Source organism: Cebidichthys violaceus, unplaced genomic scaffold (assembly GCF_023349555.1).
Source record: "Cebidichthys violaceus isolate CVI_PGR_0920_01 unplaced genomic scaffold, fCebVio1.0.p SCAF_11, whole genome shotgun sequence".
NCBI lineage: Eukaryota > Metazoa > Chordata > Actinopteri > Perciformes > Stichaeidae > Cebidichthys > Cebidichthys violaceus.
Window position 1 is genome coordinate 13,743,398 of NW_027176274.1, and position 14,364 is coordinate 13,757,761.

General features: G+C 43.6%; 1 protein-coding gene across 1 annotated transcript in view; it reads right to left on the reverse strand.

Annotated features, from left to right (window-relative positions):
- The window catches only part of nck2a (NCK adaptor protein 2a), a 32,537-nt gene that overhangs the window by 3,691 nt on the left and 14,482 nt on the right, over window positions 1–14,364 (reverse strand). Inside the window, exons 2-3 of the mRNA XM_068704987.1 lie at window positions 6,733–6,974; window positions 2–804 (exon numbers count right to left, since the gene is read on the reverse strand). Coding sequence (XP_068561088.1) covers window positions 2–804; window positions 6,733–6,958 — 1,029 coding nt within the window. The 5' untranslated portion in view covers window positions 6,959–6,974. The remainder of the gene's footprint in view (window position 1; window positions 805–6,732; window positions 6,975–14,364) is intronic.

Below are 14,364 nucleotides of genomic sequence, written 5' to 3' on the forward strand. Positions count from 1 at the left end.
CCGATGACTCGCTGTCTCGCACCAGGAAGTCGCCCTCCTCTCCTCTCTCGTTGAGTATGCACTCGGCCTGGTGTCTGGTGACGTTGCCGTAGTACCAGTCCCTCCCAGCGAACTTCCCCGAGCGCGCTGGAGCCACGGAGCGGTTCTGCGGGAGGCCCGGCGTAGAGGAGGGCGGGCCGGGCCGCTCGTCCAGCACCACCACATAGTTTTTAGGCACCAGGCCCACCATGCCACGCGAGTTCTTACACCTCCACCACTCCGGGTCGTTCTCTGGCTTCTCCACCACCTCCATGACCTCTCCCTTCTCAAAGTTCAGCTCCTCCTCTGTCACAGAGCTGAAGGGGTAGAGTGTTTGCACCAAGTGGAGCACTGCGCCGCGGCCACCGGCACGCCCGTTGGCCAACAGAGTCCCTTGAGAGCCTCCCTGGTAGCCCTGCGAGGAATCTCCTTCCTCTCGGTCGTCAGCCCCACCGAGCTCCTCCAGCACATAATTGGAGGGGAACCAGCCCACGCGGCCCGTCTGACTGCCCCGCCACCAGCCGTCACTGCACTTCTCCATCACGATGACCCTGGAGCCCTTGACGAGGGTCAGCTCGTCTTCTCTCTCTCCTGTGTAGGCAAACTTGACTACGGCGGGGATGTTGAGGTCATAGATCCTCTCAGCAGCTCCTCCTCCTCCTCCTCCTCCTCCTCCTCCTCCTCCTCCTCCTCCTCCCCCGCTGCCATTGGAGGGGTACTCCGTGTCCGAGCTAGGCGTTGGGGAAGCATCACGGGCGCTCGTCTTCCTCTTAGTTTTTCCCAAACCTGCAGCACGAACAGAAACAAAAGAGAATGTGACACAAATAGAGAACCAGATTTGTTCTTCTCATTTGCTTCGAATACATTTTTAACCTGCATTTATTGACTTTACGGTCACACAACATTGACATAGTATCACCTTATGAAGTTGATACGGCACTCATGTTAGCAAACAGCTAGTTTACGCGTCCAGCAGACATGATGCAACATGAGCATTCATTTGGAATCATGTTTGCAGATGTAAGTCTAATATTCGGCTTTGCTTTGGTCTCCTAAATGTTCCACTGTGTTCACCAGCTAGATGCTAACTTTGTCTAACTGTCGTTTGTTGCTGGGCAGAAAGCTTTCAGTAAGATTTTCACTGACAACAGCTGCCTGATGAAGACAGTGAGAGTGAACCTCACGGTTAAGTTGCGAGCTGGAAAATCAAAACAATTAGCTGAGAAATGCTGAATTGCTCTGTAGAGATGAGGACAGCTGCCGAGGCAGGTTATATTTCTCTTCGATTGTCAATACAGGCAACCCCTTTTGGAAATACTCATTTAATCCATTGTTAATATAAAACTACTCTGGTAATCTGCTTTTAGCTGTGAAGACTGAAAGCAGGTTTTATAAAGCAGGAAAAGGCCTGAGCTCCACGGGGAGAAGAGAGTTTAGGTCAGCAGGAAACTAATTGAGGCTGCAAGTTGCACTCATGGACCCTCAGAAGCACAAAAACTAACTCAGAAAGAGAGGATACAGGATATCCCATGAGAAACTTCAGCGGTGAAGGACAGATCGATACTCTTGATAACAGAATGAACACAGAGGCGCACACATCCACTTGCCCTGAGCACCCCATGTCTTTTTACTAAAACACAATGAAATGAAAGCCTGCCATCTAGTTGGTATTCCGTCGACACTATCTACACACCGCGTACGCATCTGTGCTAATCAAAAGGCTGAAAATAGGTGGTGAAGACGGGGGAATGAAAAGTGGAGCATGCACCACGGGCCTGATAATGACAAGCAGATCAAAGTCTGCTCCTGCCTCACCTGTCTGTCTTTTCCATCGGTGTGCTTTCAAAAGACGTCTTTAAACATGTGTTTGCGCACTTAAATGAGGCCGTGAGTTTCTAACGTCTCTCAGCTGAACACAACCAAGGAGGTGCCCTCTTCAAATGAATGTTGAAATAAGAACGATACTCTGTGTGGCTGACACTATTAAATCGTTCACTTGACAATTGAGGCTTGTGTGTGCGACTAATAACCGACTTCTTGACAGCTAATCACCAGCTTTTCCCACAGAGCCTGCTGAAATGCCACAGAAATGTCACTGCAGAGTACAACATTTTATGTTGGGTTGGAAAACGGCTGGGTTCACACAGAGTGGCATGAAAGTTGTTGGCAGGGAAGAGGAGGAAGAGGAGGAAGAGGAGGAGGGCTGTGAAGAAAGACGAGGAGTCCCTTGGCAGCTGTTTCTCACACAAACATTAGACCGAGAACATCAGAGGCCACAGCTGACAAAAACGCAAAGGAAAAGGGGCGAGACAGGAATACCAAGCAGATCATGTTTATGGATAGCAGTGTGCATCCAACATATCTGATAGCGGCGTGCGTGGTTCAGTATCTCCAGACTGGGAGACAAAGACAAAGGCCGAGTCTTGAGCCTACTTCAGGTGAAGTAAAATAGACCGTCGCTGCCACGAGGTAACAAAGTGACACACACAAGAAGGCAGCGAAACAAACACACACACACACACACACACACACACACACACACACACACACACACACACACACGTTCACACAAAAGCGAAAACACTTAACGCACACACACCTTTCTTCTTCACTCATTTCCACTTCAAGGCACTGGCCTGCTGGTTAGAGCAGCAGCAGGCTATTCCCTCCTCCCACACATTCACTCCCAACCTTCACCTACCTCTTCATCTTGAGGAAGGAGACTAGATTTCCAAGCCCAGAGGACTTCCAGTGAGAGGGAAGTGAGTTGATAAAAGCCTCGCCGACTGCATGTTGCAGCATATTGCTTCACTATATAGCTTACAGTTGTGGAAGTTACTGTAATAAAGAGTCCACACAAGACAAACCCTCCCCCCCAGCAGACATATTTAAGAACGCAGTAATGAAAAACAGCACAACCTGGCCCCCAAATGAAGAATCAGCACTGTGTCAGCGAGTGCTGTGATTTCTACAGAGTACTTTGAGTGAATCACAGATGAGCTATTTGGCCCTTTTAAATAGCACTGTTGCTCTCTTCTCACTGTTCCACAAGTGTCACTTTGTCTATACTTAATGTGTTACTGAGTGTGTAAAACCAGTAAGACCTGCCAAAAGGCTCGAGGAGACAAGAACATAAAATGGAATGCCTAAAGCAGCAGCCTGTCAAGCATGCAGGCGCCGAATTTAGGGGGAAAAAATGAAGAATTATATATATATATATATATATATATATATATATATATATATATACATACACACACACACAATGAAGAATTATATATAATTCTTCATTTTTTGGATCACGTATAGTCAGAGGAGTTTTGGGGCTCTAGCAGAAATCTAAGCTCTGATCAGGTGCTTTCTGAGAGCTACTGTAGACCAGTGATTCTCAACTGGTGGGTCACAACCAACCCGTTTTTAGTGGGTCCTTTGCCTGGAGAAAAAAAAAAAATCCTGTGCTTTTATTTTGAAGGGGAGTTATTCACACTCCTTAACAGTATTTGGCATGAATGCCTTGTAATGCTAATAGACACCCATTTCACAGTATAGAAGAACACCCACAAAGTTTGTTTTCATATGCTAATTGAGCGAAACGCAAGTACGACACCGACTACATGAGATATGGATTTTCTTACATTGAGGACAAAAGAGGACAAAAACCTCAGTGTGTTTTGTGCAACGAGGTTCTGGCACAAGAAAGCATGAAGCCATCAAACAACAGACCACAGCTCGAATTAAGGCAAGTGGTCATTTTGCATTACAAATGGACGAATCTACAGACGTAACAAACAAAGCAGTTTCACTCGTTTACGTGAAACATGTGGGACGGGGACCGACAGGAACAAGAGAGCTCCTACTACTACTACTACTACTACTACTACTACTACTACTACTACTACTACAACAGAGGACATTTTCAGCTCAGGTTCAAACTGCACCATCTTTTCATTAAATAAATTTGAGAAGTCATTATTATTAAGGGGTGATGGTGGGTCCCGCAGCCAGACCAGTTGAGAACCACTGCTGTAGACCACATATTGTGCTTTACACAGCTGCATAGTTGCCTCCTTTAGCAGCTTGTTTGAGCAGGAAATGGGGCTATTTTGGACAACACTTACAATAACTATTTTCATTACAAACTATATAATGCTTTTTGACCCAAGGGCAGGAACAAGTGCTCTCCGACGCACACTCGCACAGACGTCATGTAGCTCTCAGGTGCCCAGCAGTCTAACTTGCCACTTCGTTGTACTGGTAAGTACTGGCCCAGTTTCAGCAATGAGCAGAACTTTTGCTGAATTATTTCATCCATTACTGTCTTTATTTCCTGTGAGAGGAAACTGGGGCACAAAACAGCACGGAGCCATTTACAATTCAATTCTGCCTGGATGAACGTTGACAACACAACTATGCTAAACACAGTAAATAAGAAGGAAAACTGGAGATATCAGGAATCACAAGACAAGGTCCATAATCACAACGTGGACTTACCGAAGAGCCGGAAAGGAGAAAAAAGAGACTACAGACGGGATGAAGTCATCACGCTCTCAGCCAATCACATTCTCTATTCAACTGCGTGAGTAAGTTCCATTAGCCCCTGACCTCACCTACTGCTCATCACCTCATCAGGAAAATGTTCTTGCCTATTGGATTTGATCGGGCTTTTAACACTAAAGAGCTACTGGCTGGAAGAAAACTACTTAGACTGAAATGGAATTAGGCCGTAATGTTGTAGTCGATACGTAACAAAGTCAGGCACAGAGGGGTAATCTATCATTCCAACGCAACCATTTGGCCGCTGATTTCTCCACTAATCAATCTCCTAATCATAAAAACAGCAGAGACCTACAGTGACAGAGGATGGGGTTGATGGGATCAGTGTGGAAGTGTGTGTAGATGGGGGCGGGGCATGTTTTCTCTGCACACTATGAACTCTGGTGAGGGTGACAATGGCAGGCTGTACCACACCAGTTTCCCTGAGGGCTGGTATCCACACAGCCCCCCCCCCCCCCCTTTACTCTTCACCTCCCCCTCAACTCTAAATACGTCTGCCTTTCAGGGCCACAAAGTTACTATTTTTATTACTCATGAACGTCTTGATCATTCTCTCCCTCTACCAGCCTTACAAAAAGTGGTAGCTAATGCTGGAAAATGTCAAAACGGATGATATTTCTGTGCCATGCAGACTGAAGAAAGTGGAGCAAGCTGATCATTTTTAACTTGATTCTTTCATTCTTGACTTGACCTATATACCAAAACTTCCCAGTTTAGCAGACATCTACAACCGATGCCATCTCATTCTGTCAGGGACGCTTTTTGTCCGTCAACGCCTGTGGCCTCTGTGCTCTAATGGTGATTAAGGGATTCAGTAAGCTACCTCTGATGATGTTGCGCCTCCACCTCCAAATTCAAAATCATAAAATGAAATTATTTCATATGCGGTGAGGAAGCCTGATGAGATCATTTGTCTCACTATCAGTCCTAATAAATGAAACCAATTTCATGATCCCTGAGTGTTATAAACAGAGATGTTTTAAAGCCGCGGCTGAATGCTTAGAGGAGACGGTTTATTCCAGACAGCTGCACCAAAGAGCTCATCGGCAAATACCAAAATAGCAACGCACAAGATAATTGTGTTGGGAAATGGTTAAAGCCACTACTTGCGGACATGTGGGGGAGCTATGTGCATCTCTCTCACACACACACGCACACACACACACACACACACACACACACACACACACACACACACACACACACACAAGTCTTGTTTTACTAGACGAGAGGAAAAAGAAGCTTTCCAACAAAGACAGGTTTGTTGTTTATGAAGAACGGACCTTTATGAAGGTCACTTGTTGCATTATGAAAGCCATTCTTCTATGCAACTATTTCACTTTCTTAGATACTGATTATTTTTTATAGCTGGCTATAAAATAAATGAAACCCCTCTTAATTTTTTTAAGTAGCTTGAGTACCAGCTTTTTTTTTTTTTTTTCATTTTGCTCAATTCCATAACAGTAGAAATAACCCTCAGGCTATTTCCACTGATACTATATGCACAGACAATGTACAGACAGTCCCTCTCATAAGTTGGCAGCTGAGGCTACATACACAGTAATGTATTCAAGTCATGACTGGGGACTGAGACAATGCGCCGACAGCTGAGAGCACCGGCCAACTCAACGGGATCTCCGGAGTGCACAGTGACAGCTCCCAGTGGAGACACAGTGAGGGAATCATTTCACTTCTGAGAAGATTCAGGCTCAACACACACACACACACACACACCCCTATCTATCTATCTATCTATCTATCTATCTATCTATCTATCTATCTATCTATCTATCTATCTATCTATCTATCTATCTATCTATCCATCTATCCATCCATCCATATATATATATATATATATATCTAGATATATATATATATCTAGATATATATATATATCTAGATATATATATCTATCTATATATAGATATATATATATATATATATCTAGATATATATATATATATATATATATATCTAGATATATATATATATATATATGCACAAGAACTGACCACTTTTTATGACCACATTGTATCTCCTTTACCTGGGAGCAGAAAGTATTGCATAGATTTTCCACTTTTACTGAAAATAATCTACTGACATTAAAGTTAAACACACAGGCGACCTGTTCATTTCAGAGTGAAACTGAATTTTTCTTACCCAGTGTGTCTTTGATGTTCTTCACCAACGAGCCTTTCTTCAGGCTGTTCTTGCGCTCGACGTAGTTTGATGGCACGTACCCCGTTTGGTTGCCGGCGTTGCGGACACGCCACCAGGTCTTTGAGTCGTCCAGGAGGTGGAGACGCTCATTTTTACGGATGTCAAGTTCCTGGTCCTGCTGGGCCGTGTAGTCCCACTTGGCTACAACAATCACCTCCTCTGTCATCTTTCATGGAGTCCTCCTGAGGAGAAGACGGGCACAGGGGGTGAGCCAAGGAGCAGCACACTTTACACACACACACACACACACACACACACACACACACACACACACACACACACACACACACACACACACACACACACACACACACACACACACACACACTTAGAGTGAAAATAAGCATCGCAACAATTTATCACAGAGCGAAGATGAAAAAACAAAAACAAGTGACGCATCCAGGTCCGAACAGACACTTGTAAACAATGCCACACCTTCGAACAACCACTAGGGGTGCAGATAGGTTGATCATGGGTACGAGAATGAATTATTAATAAAGAAATATTGCAAGTGAATGAGTTACTGACTAGATACATTTCATTATTGTTAGATGATTTTTGATTAACGGTCGGCATCAACATTGAAACGAGACTGCATAAAACACCATCTCTACAATATTCATTTGTCTGTAAAGTATTATTCCTAGTTTAAAGGGTGATTTTAACGTGTGTGTGTGTGTGTGTGTGTGTGTGTGTGTGTGTGTGTGTGTGTGTGTGTGTGTGTGTGAGAGAGGCTCAGTTTTGCTTTGACAAGTGACAAGTCATTACAAATGAATCCATATCCATCCATGCACACCCTTTTTAAACCGCTTATCCCAGCTCACATTGAGCGTCTGACGGGACACACCCTGGACAGGTTGCCAGTCTATCCATCACAAATTAGAACACCAAATATGACTTTAAAGTTTGTGGCAATATCCGGTGACCTAACTGCCACTAAAATTGACATTTCCTTGGATGAAGAGGACGGGAAAAATCTGATGTTGCCGACTACACGATCATCCCGTTATGTAACAATTATGAAACATATGGCAGTCACATCACATCCACGACACGCCCCTGAAGAAGATGCCAAGGACGACCAACTGGTTTAAAAACATGATAAGGTCGACAGGTTTCAGGACAGGTTTCTCTAAAATGCAACATCCAGCCCGAAAAAAAGCACCTCTGAAAAGCCGTATTTGGTATAGAGCAGTACGAATACACAAAAATCAATGTACGTGTTCATTCTGCATGCTCTCTCTCTCTCTCACTCACTCACACACACACACACACACACACACACACACACACACACACACACACACACACACACACACACACACACACACACACACACACACACACACACACACACACACACACACACAGCCCTACCTATTAGTTTTTGAGAGATTACATGCTCTATTTCACCGGGTCTTAGGTGATTTGATTTGACATGGGTTTGCTGGACTACCTTAACATGTTGAGGAATTATGTTCGCAAGCAAAATGGGAAATTGTCTACTTAAGAACATGCATGAAGGGATCAGGAAAGGTTTGTGCAATTTCAATTAAGTGAAAACCTATTCTGTGTCTCACAGTATGAGAACTATCCGAGAAATACGGTTTATATTTAGCCCACCGCCAAGTTAACAGTCTGCAGCTGGAAACAAGATCACTGCAATACATGAAGGAAGTACAGATGCAGATGAAAAGAGGCTCGCTCTGAAGATAACGACGAATTCAAAGACACGGAATGAATAGTCATGTTGTAAAGCTTTTGTGTACACAATTGCTCAGCCAAAATAATCAAATAAAGCCGTCTACTTCATATCTAATCTCATGGAAGACCATCAGTAGCTATTGTGGGACGCTGTGATTTATGGCAGTAACACCGTTCAGGGGCCGAAACCGACAGTGACAAATCTTTTACAACACAGTTACATGTTAAGATACTTTTTATAGAGACGTTTTATAAGGGTGCTACTGTTAAGACATTTATAATAATGTGTTTCCAAATGAAAACCCCCTCATGCATCAAACAGTACTGCTGATTGTGTGTGTGTGTGTGTGTGTGTGTGTGTGTGTGTGTGTGTGTGTGTGTGTGTGTGTGTGTGTGTGTGTGTGTGTGTGTGTGTGTGTGTGTGTGAGAATGCAAGTGGGTGAGAATAACTATATTTAGTATATGTGGACAGAAATACATATTTTTCAACAGACTAGACGCAAGGAAAAAACACACAGCAGCACATATTTACGAAGCAGGGGGATTGTATATTCCCTTACTCGTATTGTCATTTCCATTTTTATTCTTTAATGAGAGGGCAGAGCACAGATAAAGCGCAACCACAAAAGAGAATTATGAGTCATGAGAAGTGTTGCTGCACAAATTAGACCATATAAAAAGATTCCATTACTGCTGGAAAGATTGATATCTTCTGTGCTGGCTACATTTTTATGAAATGCAAATGGAGCACTCTGGAGCGCTGGCTGTTTTTTTCAACACCAGATATTCAATTCCACTTCAATTAAGCCACAACCACAGAGACGGCACAGCCATCGCTGAATACATTCTTACCGTTACAGTCGCGACCAAAAGCCGGGTTGTGTTGCACTGCATGCAAGTGTCTTAACGACCGCTTTCTATCTATCTACGACAAGCAGTGAAAATTCAAGTGCAACAGCTTGCATAGTACAAGGCTGCAGTTGCGAATGTGCCTCTGCTTGCCGTCACTAAAGCTGTCAAACTGGATTTCTTCGCAGCCCGGGACAGGGACAGCGGAAGAGGGGAGAGGAGGAAGTTGTGCAACAGGGAGAGTTTATGTCAGGTTCACCATAAGTTAAGCTACTCAACTTTCCATTAAGGGACAACTTTAACTGCAGCAACAAAGGCACAAGGGTCAGCTAAACATACAGGACGAGACAAGGAAAGCAGCTGCGATTCTTTGGAGAGTGCAGGAAATAGAAGTGGAAGGGCAGATTTACGACAAGATGAGGGACGGTGACGTCAACCTCTCTGAAAGACGGGAGGTATGTGAACATGCCGCGGCCTCCATCCGCCTCAGGCTACAGCTGCCGGATTAGACCATTACTTTCCTTTCCTTTCCTTTTATTGCATTTATTCCTCCTGGTGAGGATGGATGGATGAGCCAACCTGATGATGCCTGTTGGGAGAATGTGCCACGGTATTTACCCATCACTACATTTGATATATATTGAAATAGAAAGTAGACGAGAAATACAAGCGGTGTACAATTCCTGGCTTTGTTTGGGAATCTCTACCTTCTCTCTACCTTTCTCTACCTTTCCCTTTTTCATGATCAAACCACAAGCTATGAACATGAGCTCATCTGACAGGTAACTCATTCATTGGACAGTTTTGGTGAGGCCATCCTGTATCATCAGTACTACATACATTCACCCACATGGGGGAAATTCTGGTGACTCACAGCAGGTTGTGTTGCCCTTAACAACACTTTTTGTTATTTTTATTCTCTCTTAAAAAATAAATAACTATGATTATTGGAATTATTAATCCTGACACAAATTCATTTTATGAATAATGACAAACAAGCAGGAAAAAATGGAAACTTGTACACACAGGACAATAGATCGGCCTCAATACGCTTGTTGCAGATCCATCCTTATCCGTTAATATGGGGGTTGATAAGTACCGACAAATTATAGTGTGCTTGTTTATGACTGTATGTTCAAGGACCTCTCGTGGTTGCAGTGATTCACCTTTTGAAAAACATTTAATTGACTGTTTTATACCGTCGTTGACTGCTGACTCCTCGCTAACTGGCTGATAGGGGCCGCGAGTTAATAAGAACACCTTGGTCAAACACAAACAAAATCTAAGGGATCCGTATCAAGATTATTTATGTTATATGTTGATGGGAAAAAAAAGCCAGCTGAAATATATTTTACTGATATATATTTTTAAATTCGCAAATATCCAGCATCAGTTGGTCTATAATAGTCCATGCATTACTTCCTTTTTAATGAAACACAAATGTAACTTGTGTGTTTCCTTTTCACCTTGTACTGGTGACATATGGGTTTTCGGCAATTTGTCGACCTTCAATCAGAAGATCGGCGGTTCGATCCCCGGCTCTTCCAGGCGCTGCCGATGTGTCTTTGGCCCCAAATCGCTCTCGAAGGCTGTGCCATCAGCGTGAATGATTAGTTAGTTCTGATGGGCAGGTGGCACCTTGCATGGTAGCCTGCCATTAGTGTATGAATGGATGTGAATGGGTGAATGACATGTAGTGCGTATAACATCTAAGAAACGTTTGGTTTGTCTGCCAAACTTCACCAACGTATTATAGTATTATTATTATAGTCTTTAATAATAAAAAGGTTGTGCTTGATACTTAAGATCTTCCTCTATATATACACTCAGACAAATTTCGAGAAAAGAGAAAAATTTGTTTTATTTTTCAAACTTATAAGGCTGCACACGTTTACTAGATTATGGGTCAATAAATTTGGTCAACGCACGTTTCTCACTCATGTCCCTCGGATTCTTTGTTGTCTGCTGTCCCACCCGGAGCTCTGCCGGGGGCTGAAAGTCCCTGTTGCACTGGAGAGCTTTTGTTTGGTAACAGTTTCTTTGTGAACTTCGGAATAGTTGTGCAGAACAAAATAAGCATGAACAAGAAAAGGAAAGTCCTCCGTTTTGTGTATATCGCCCTCCTTAAAGCCACACACCGTGACTTCAGGCGTCCACTTCGTAGGGCTGATAGTGCCGCCGGTCCACACTACGAGGTAACCCCGGAGTTTTCAAACTCACTCGGCTTTTGGTAGCATTTCCAAACTCCTAGACTCAGTGTAACAAAAGATACGCGTCTAAAAATGGAAAATCAGTAGTGTGGATGTGGCTTAAGTTTAAACCAAACCAAAACAGCTGAGGTGTGAGAGCAGCCTAAAAAGCTTTCTCACTGCACAACAAAACCTTTCAACAATCACTCTAGCTTAGTGTCCATTCTTTCCACTCTTGTAAACTGGCAGACTAACACGTGATATGCTCTCATCCTAGCACGAGTACTTTGCCTCCCCTCACCCATGGTACCAATTTCTCTGTCTCCTTGGCAACCTTGCTCATTAGACAGTGTGATGCGAATGCCACTCCAAACCAAAGACCACCCTCCACTGTGGGCAATCATGTATGTCAGAATGGCAGCTATACCATTGCTCATTCCAATGCCAATGAAATCCACAAGCTATAGCAATAAATCTAAAAGTCTCGTTTTAAACTGTGGCTGAAAACGGGATCCACCGAACAGAGCGTTTCATGATACATTTGTCATTTAATCTGAGCTACTAACTCAGTTTCCTTGACATAGTTAACAGACAGACGGGTGGTTGAACAAAAAAAAGGCCTTTTCCGGCGAGAGAGAGAGAGAGAGAGAGAGAGAGAGAGAGAGAGAGAGAGAGAGCATAGAAGCACACACAAAAGGAAAAAGAGATTTGGGGAAAGACTGCGTTTAAAGAGGGGAAAGCCTGAGAGCTCGTGCTCCTCGTGACCCCCCATTCCTCTGCTGAGTTAAAAGAGGAAAGATGAGCGACAGACTGCTGAGCTGGGCTTCAGCAGCACTTCACAACACCCTTCACTGGGGGGGGGGGCGGCTCACAGGCTCTTTCAACACCACACAAAGAGAAAGGGAAAGTTAAAGAGGATTATAAAAAAAGAGGGGATGTTTAAAGAACAAAACAAAAAAACGTCTGGCAGAGCTTTCTGTGTTTGGCATTCAGGTCAAAGACAGACAGTCCTCCGTCTCAGTCGTACACTAACGGGCCCTAAACTGTGGGTGTGGCACACATATGAGACATCAGCTGAGGTTAGTGGTTGCTCTTCTTGGGTGAAAATGGGTGCCATTCAAGTAGATGCCATCAAGAACAAAAAAACAAAACAAAAAAAACCACACAAAGACATCTCAACACCAAGAGGGTTTCTCACTGTCGGCTCAAAATAGGACCGAGAAGAAGGCCCACTCAGACCACACAGATAGAGCCAGGGCTGCTATCACCACCGCACCAGAGAGCAAAGTCACCGTAGGACAGAAATAACAACTCTTAATTATGATAATGAGCAGACATTCACAATAACAAAAGACTTTAAAACCTGCAATTACTAAATGTGAAAAGTTATCATGCTGTGCAAATGAAATGGATGTACACACGTGCTACCAAGCTGCAGTGCTTTCCCATTTAAGGGGCGTCTCAAAACAAGAGAGTTCAGTTCAAGACTCGTTTTAGCTTCAGTTAAATTCTTGTTGCTCTGGCACAGAAACACCTGAATGTTCTCGTGGGTCTCGTGAGCCGATCTGGATCCCGGCGTTCAGCACACAGATGGCACTGCCTTCACAGTGGACAGTGCCTCTCGAAAGCACCACATTGTCTCAGGCGTGTTTACTCTCGCTCAAAGTGTATGGGTATTAGTAAAGTGATGATCTCCTCACGTTGAGAATTATTAGACAGAACGCCTTCAAGACGAGCAGAGATCAGAGCAGAGAGGCTATTGTAGAATAAGAACTGGATACCAAACCTCAGTACAATTAATAGTTTTAAAGACTGAAGTGTGACACCATTAAACATTTGAGAACTCTGTTTTGTAAAGTACGGCAGAGTCTCCACCAGGGTATGGCCCAGCAGCCCACCGTGCCTAAACTGACTCCCTACCGTTGCATCAGGGATTGTTTCTGGGCTCAGACCATTGAGGCTGGCTGACCTTTAGGGTGGACCAGCTGTTCTCATTTTAGTGACAAGCCGCTCCTCTGACTTTTGCTCAGCACCAGCAGCGTCGAACAACTTTTGAATGCCACAACTCTGTGTAGTAGTCTCATACAATACCAAGTGATAAGCAGCCAACCCACGCCTGTGATATCAAACCCTTCTTCCAACGTTTTACTAGGTAAAGTCTGCAGCTTTTCTTTGTGATACTAAATTGCATATCTTTGGGTTTTGGACTGTTGGTCGAACTAAGCAAGCAACTGGACGTTGCCTTAAATTTAGTAAACCCTGATGGATCTATTATTATATTGTGACATTTTATAAACCACACGATTAATTGAGAAAAAAAAAAAAAAGGTCAATTAAGTTGATGAGGAAAGGGATCGTTAGTTGCAGCCCTATTTTACTTAATCGCTGCCTGTGTGAGCAGCACACATGCAGCGCAGAACTTCGTATTTTGACACCAAGTTAACAGATCAGAGGCTTCGTCTCAGCTGTGTTTTCAAGGTCTTCACTAATTTTTGTTCACAGCAAAAATAGACAGTGAAAATTATCTTTTGACAGGAAATTGACATCATACTAACATGTTTCGATACATTTATCTGTAGAACATGTCACAGATATATACTTTATTTTATCTTAACATGGTTTACGTTTAAAAATAAAAGCCCTGTAGCGTCTCTCTGTGGACAGAATCCCTTCATTTGTCAACACAAGGCTTATATTCTAAAATATTTGCACGACAGTGTTGTGTAAACTGCAGTGACGTGCACAGCTCCATGAATTAATAAGCTTTGAATTTTGCTATCATTAACAAATAAACACAGTCATGTTCTGCTCATGCAGGCAGCGCGGCTCG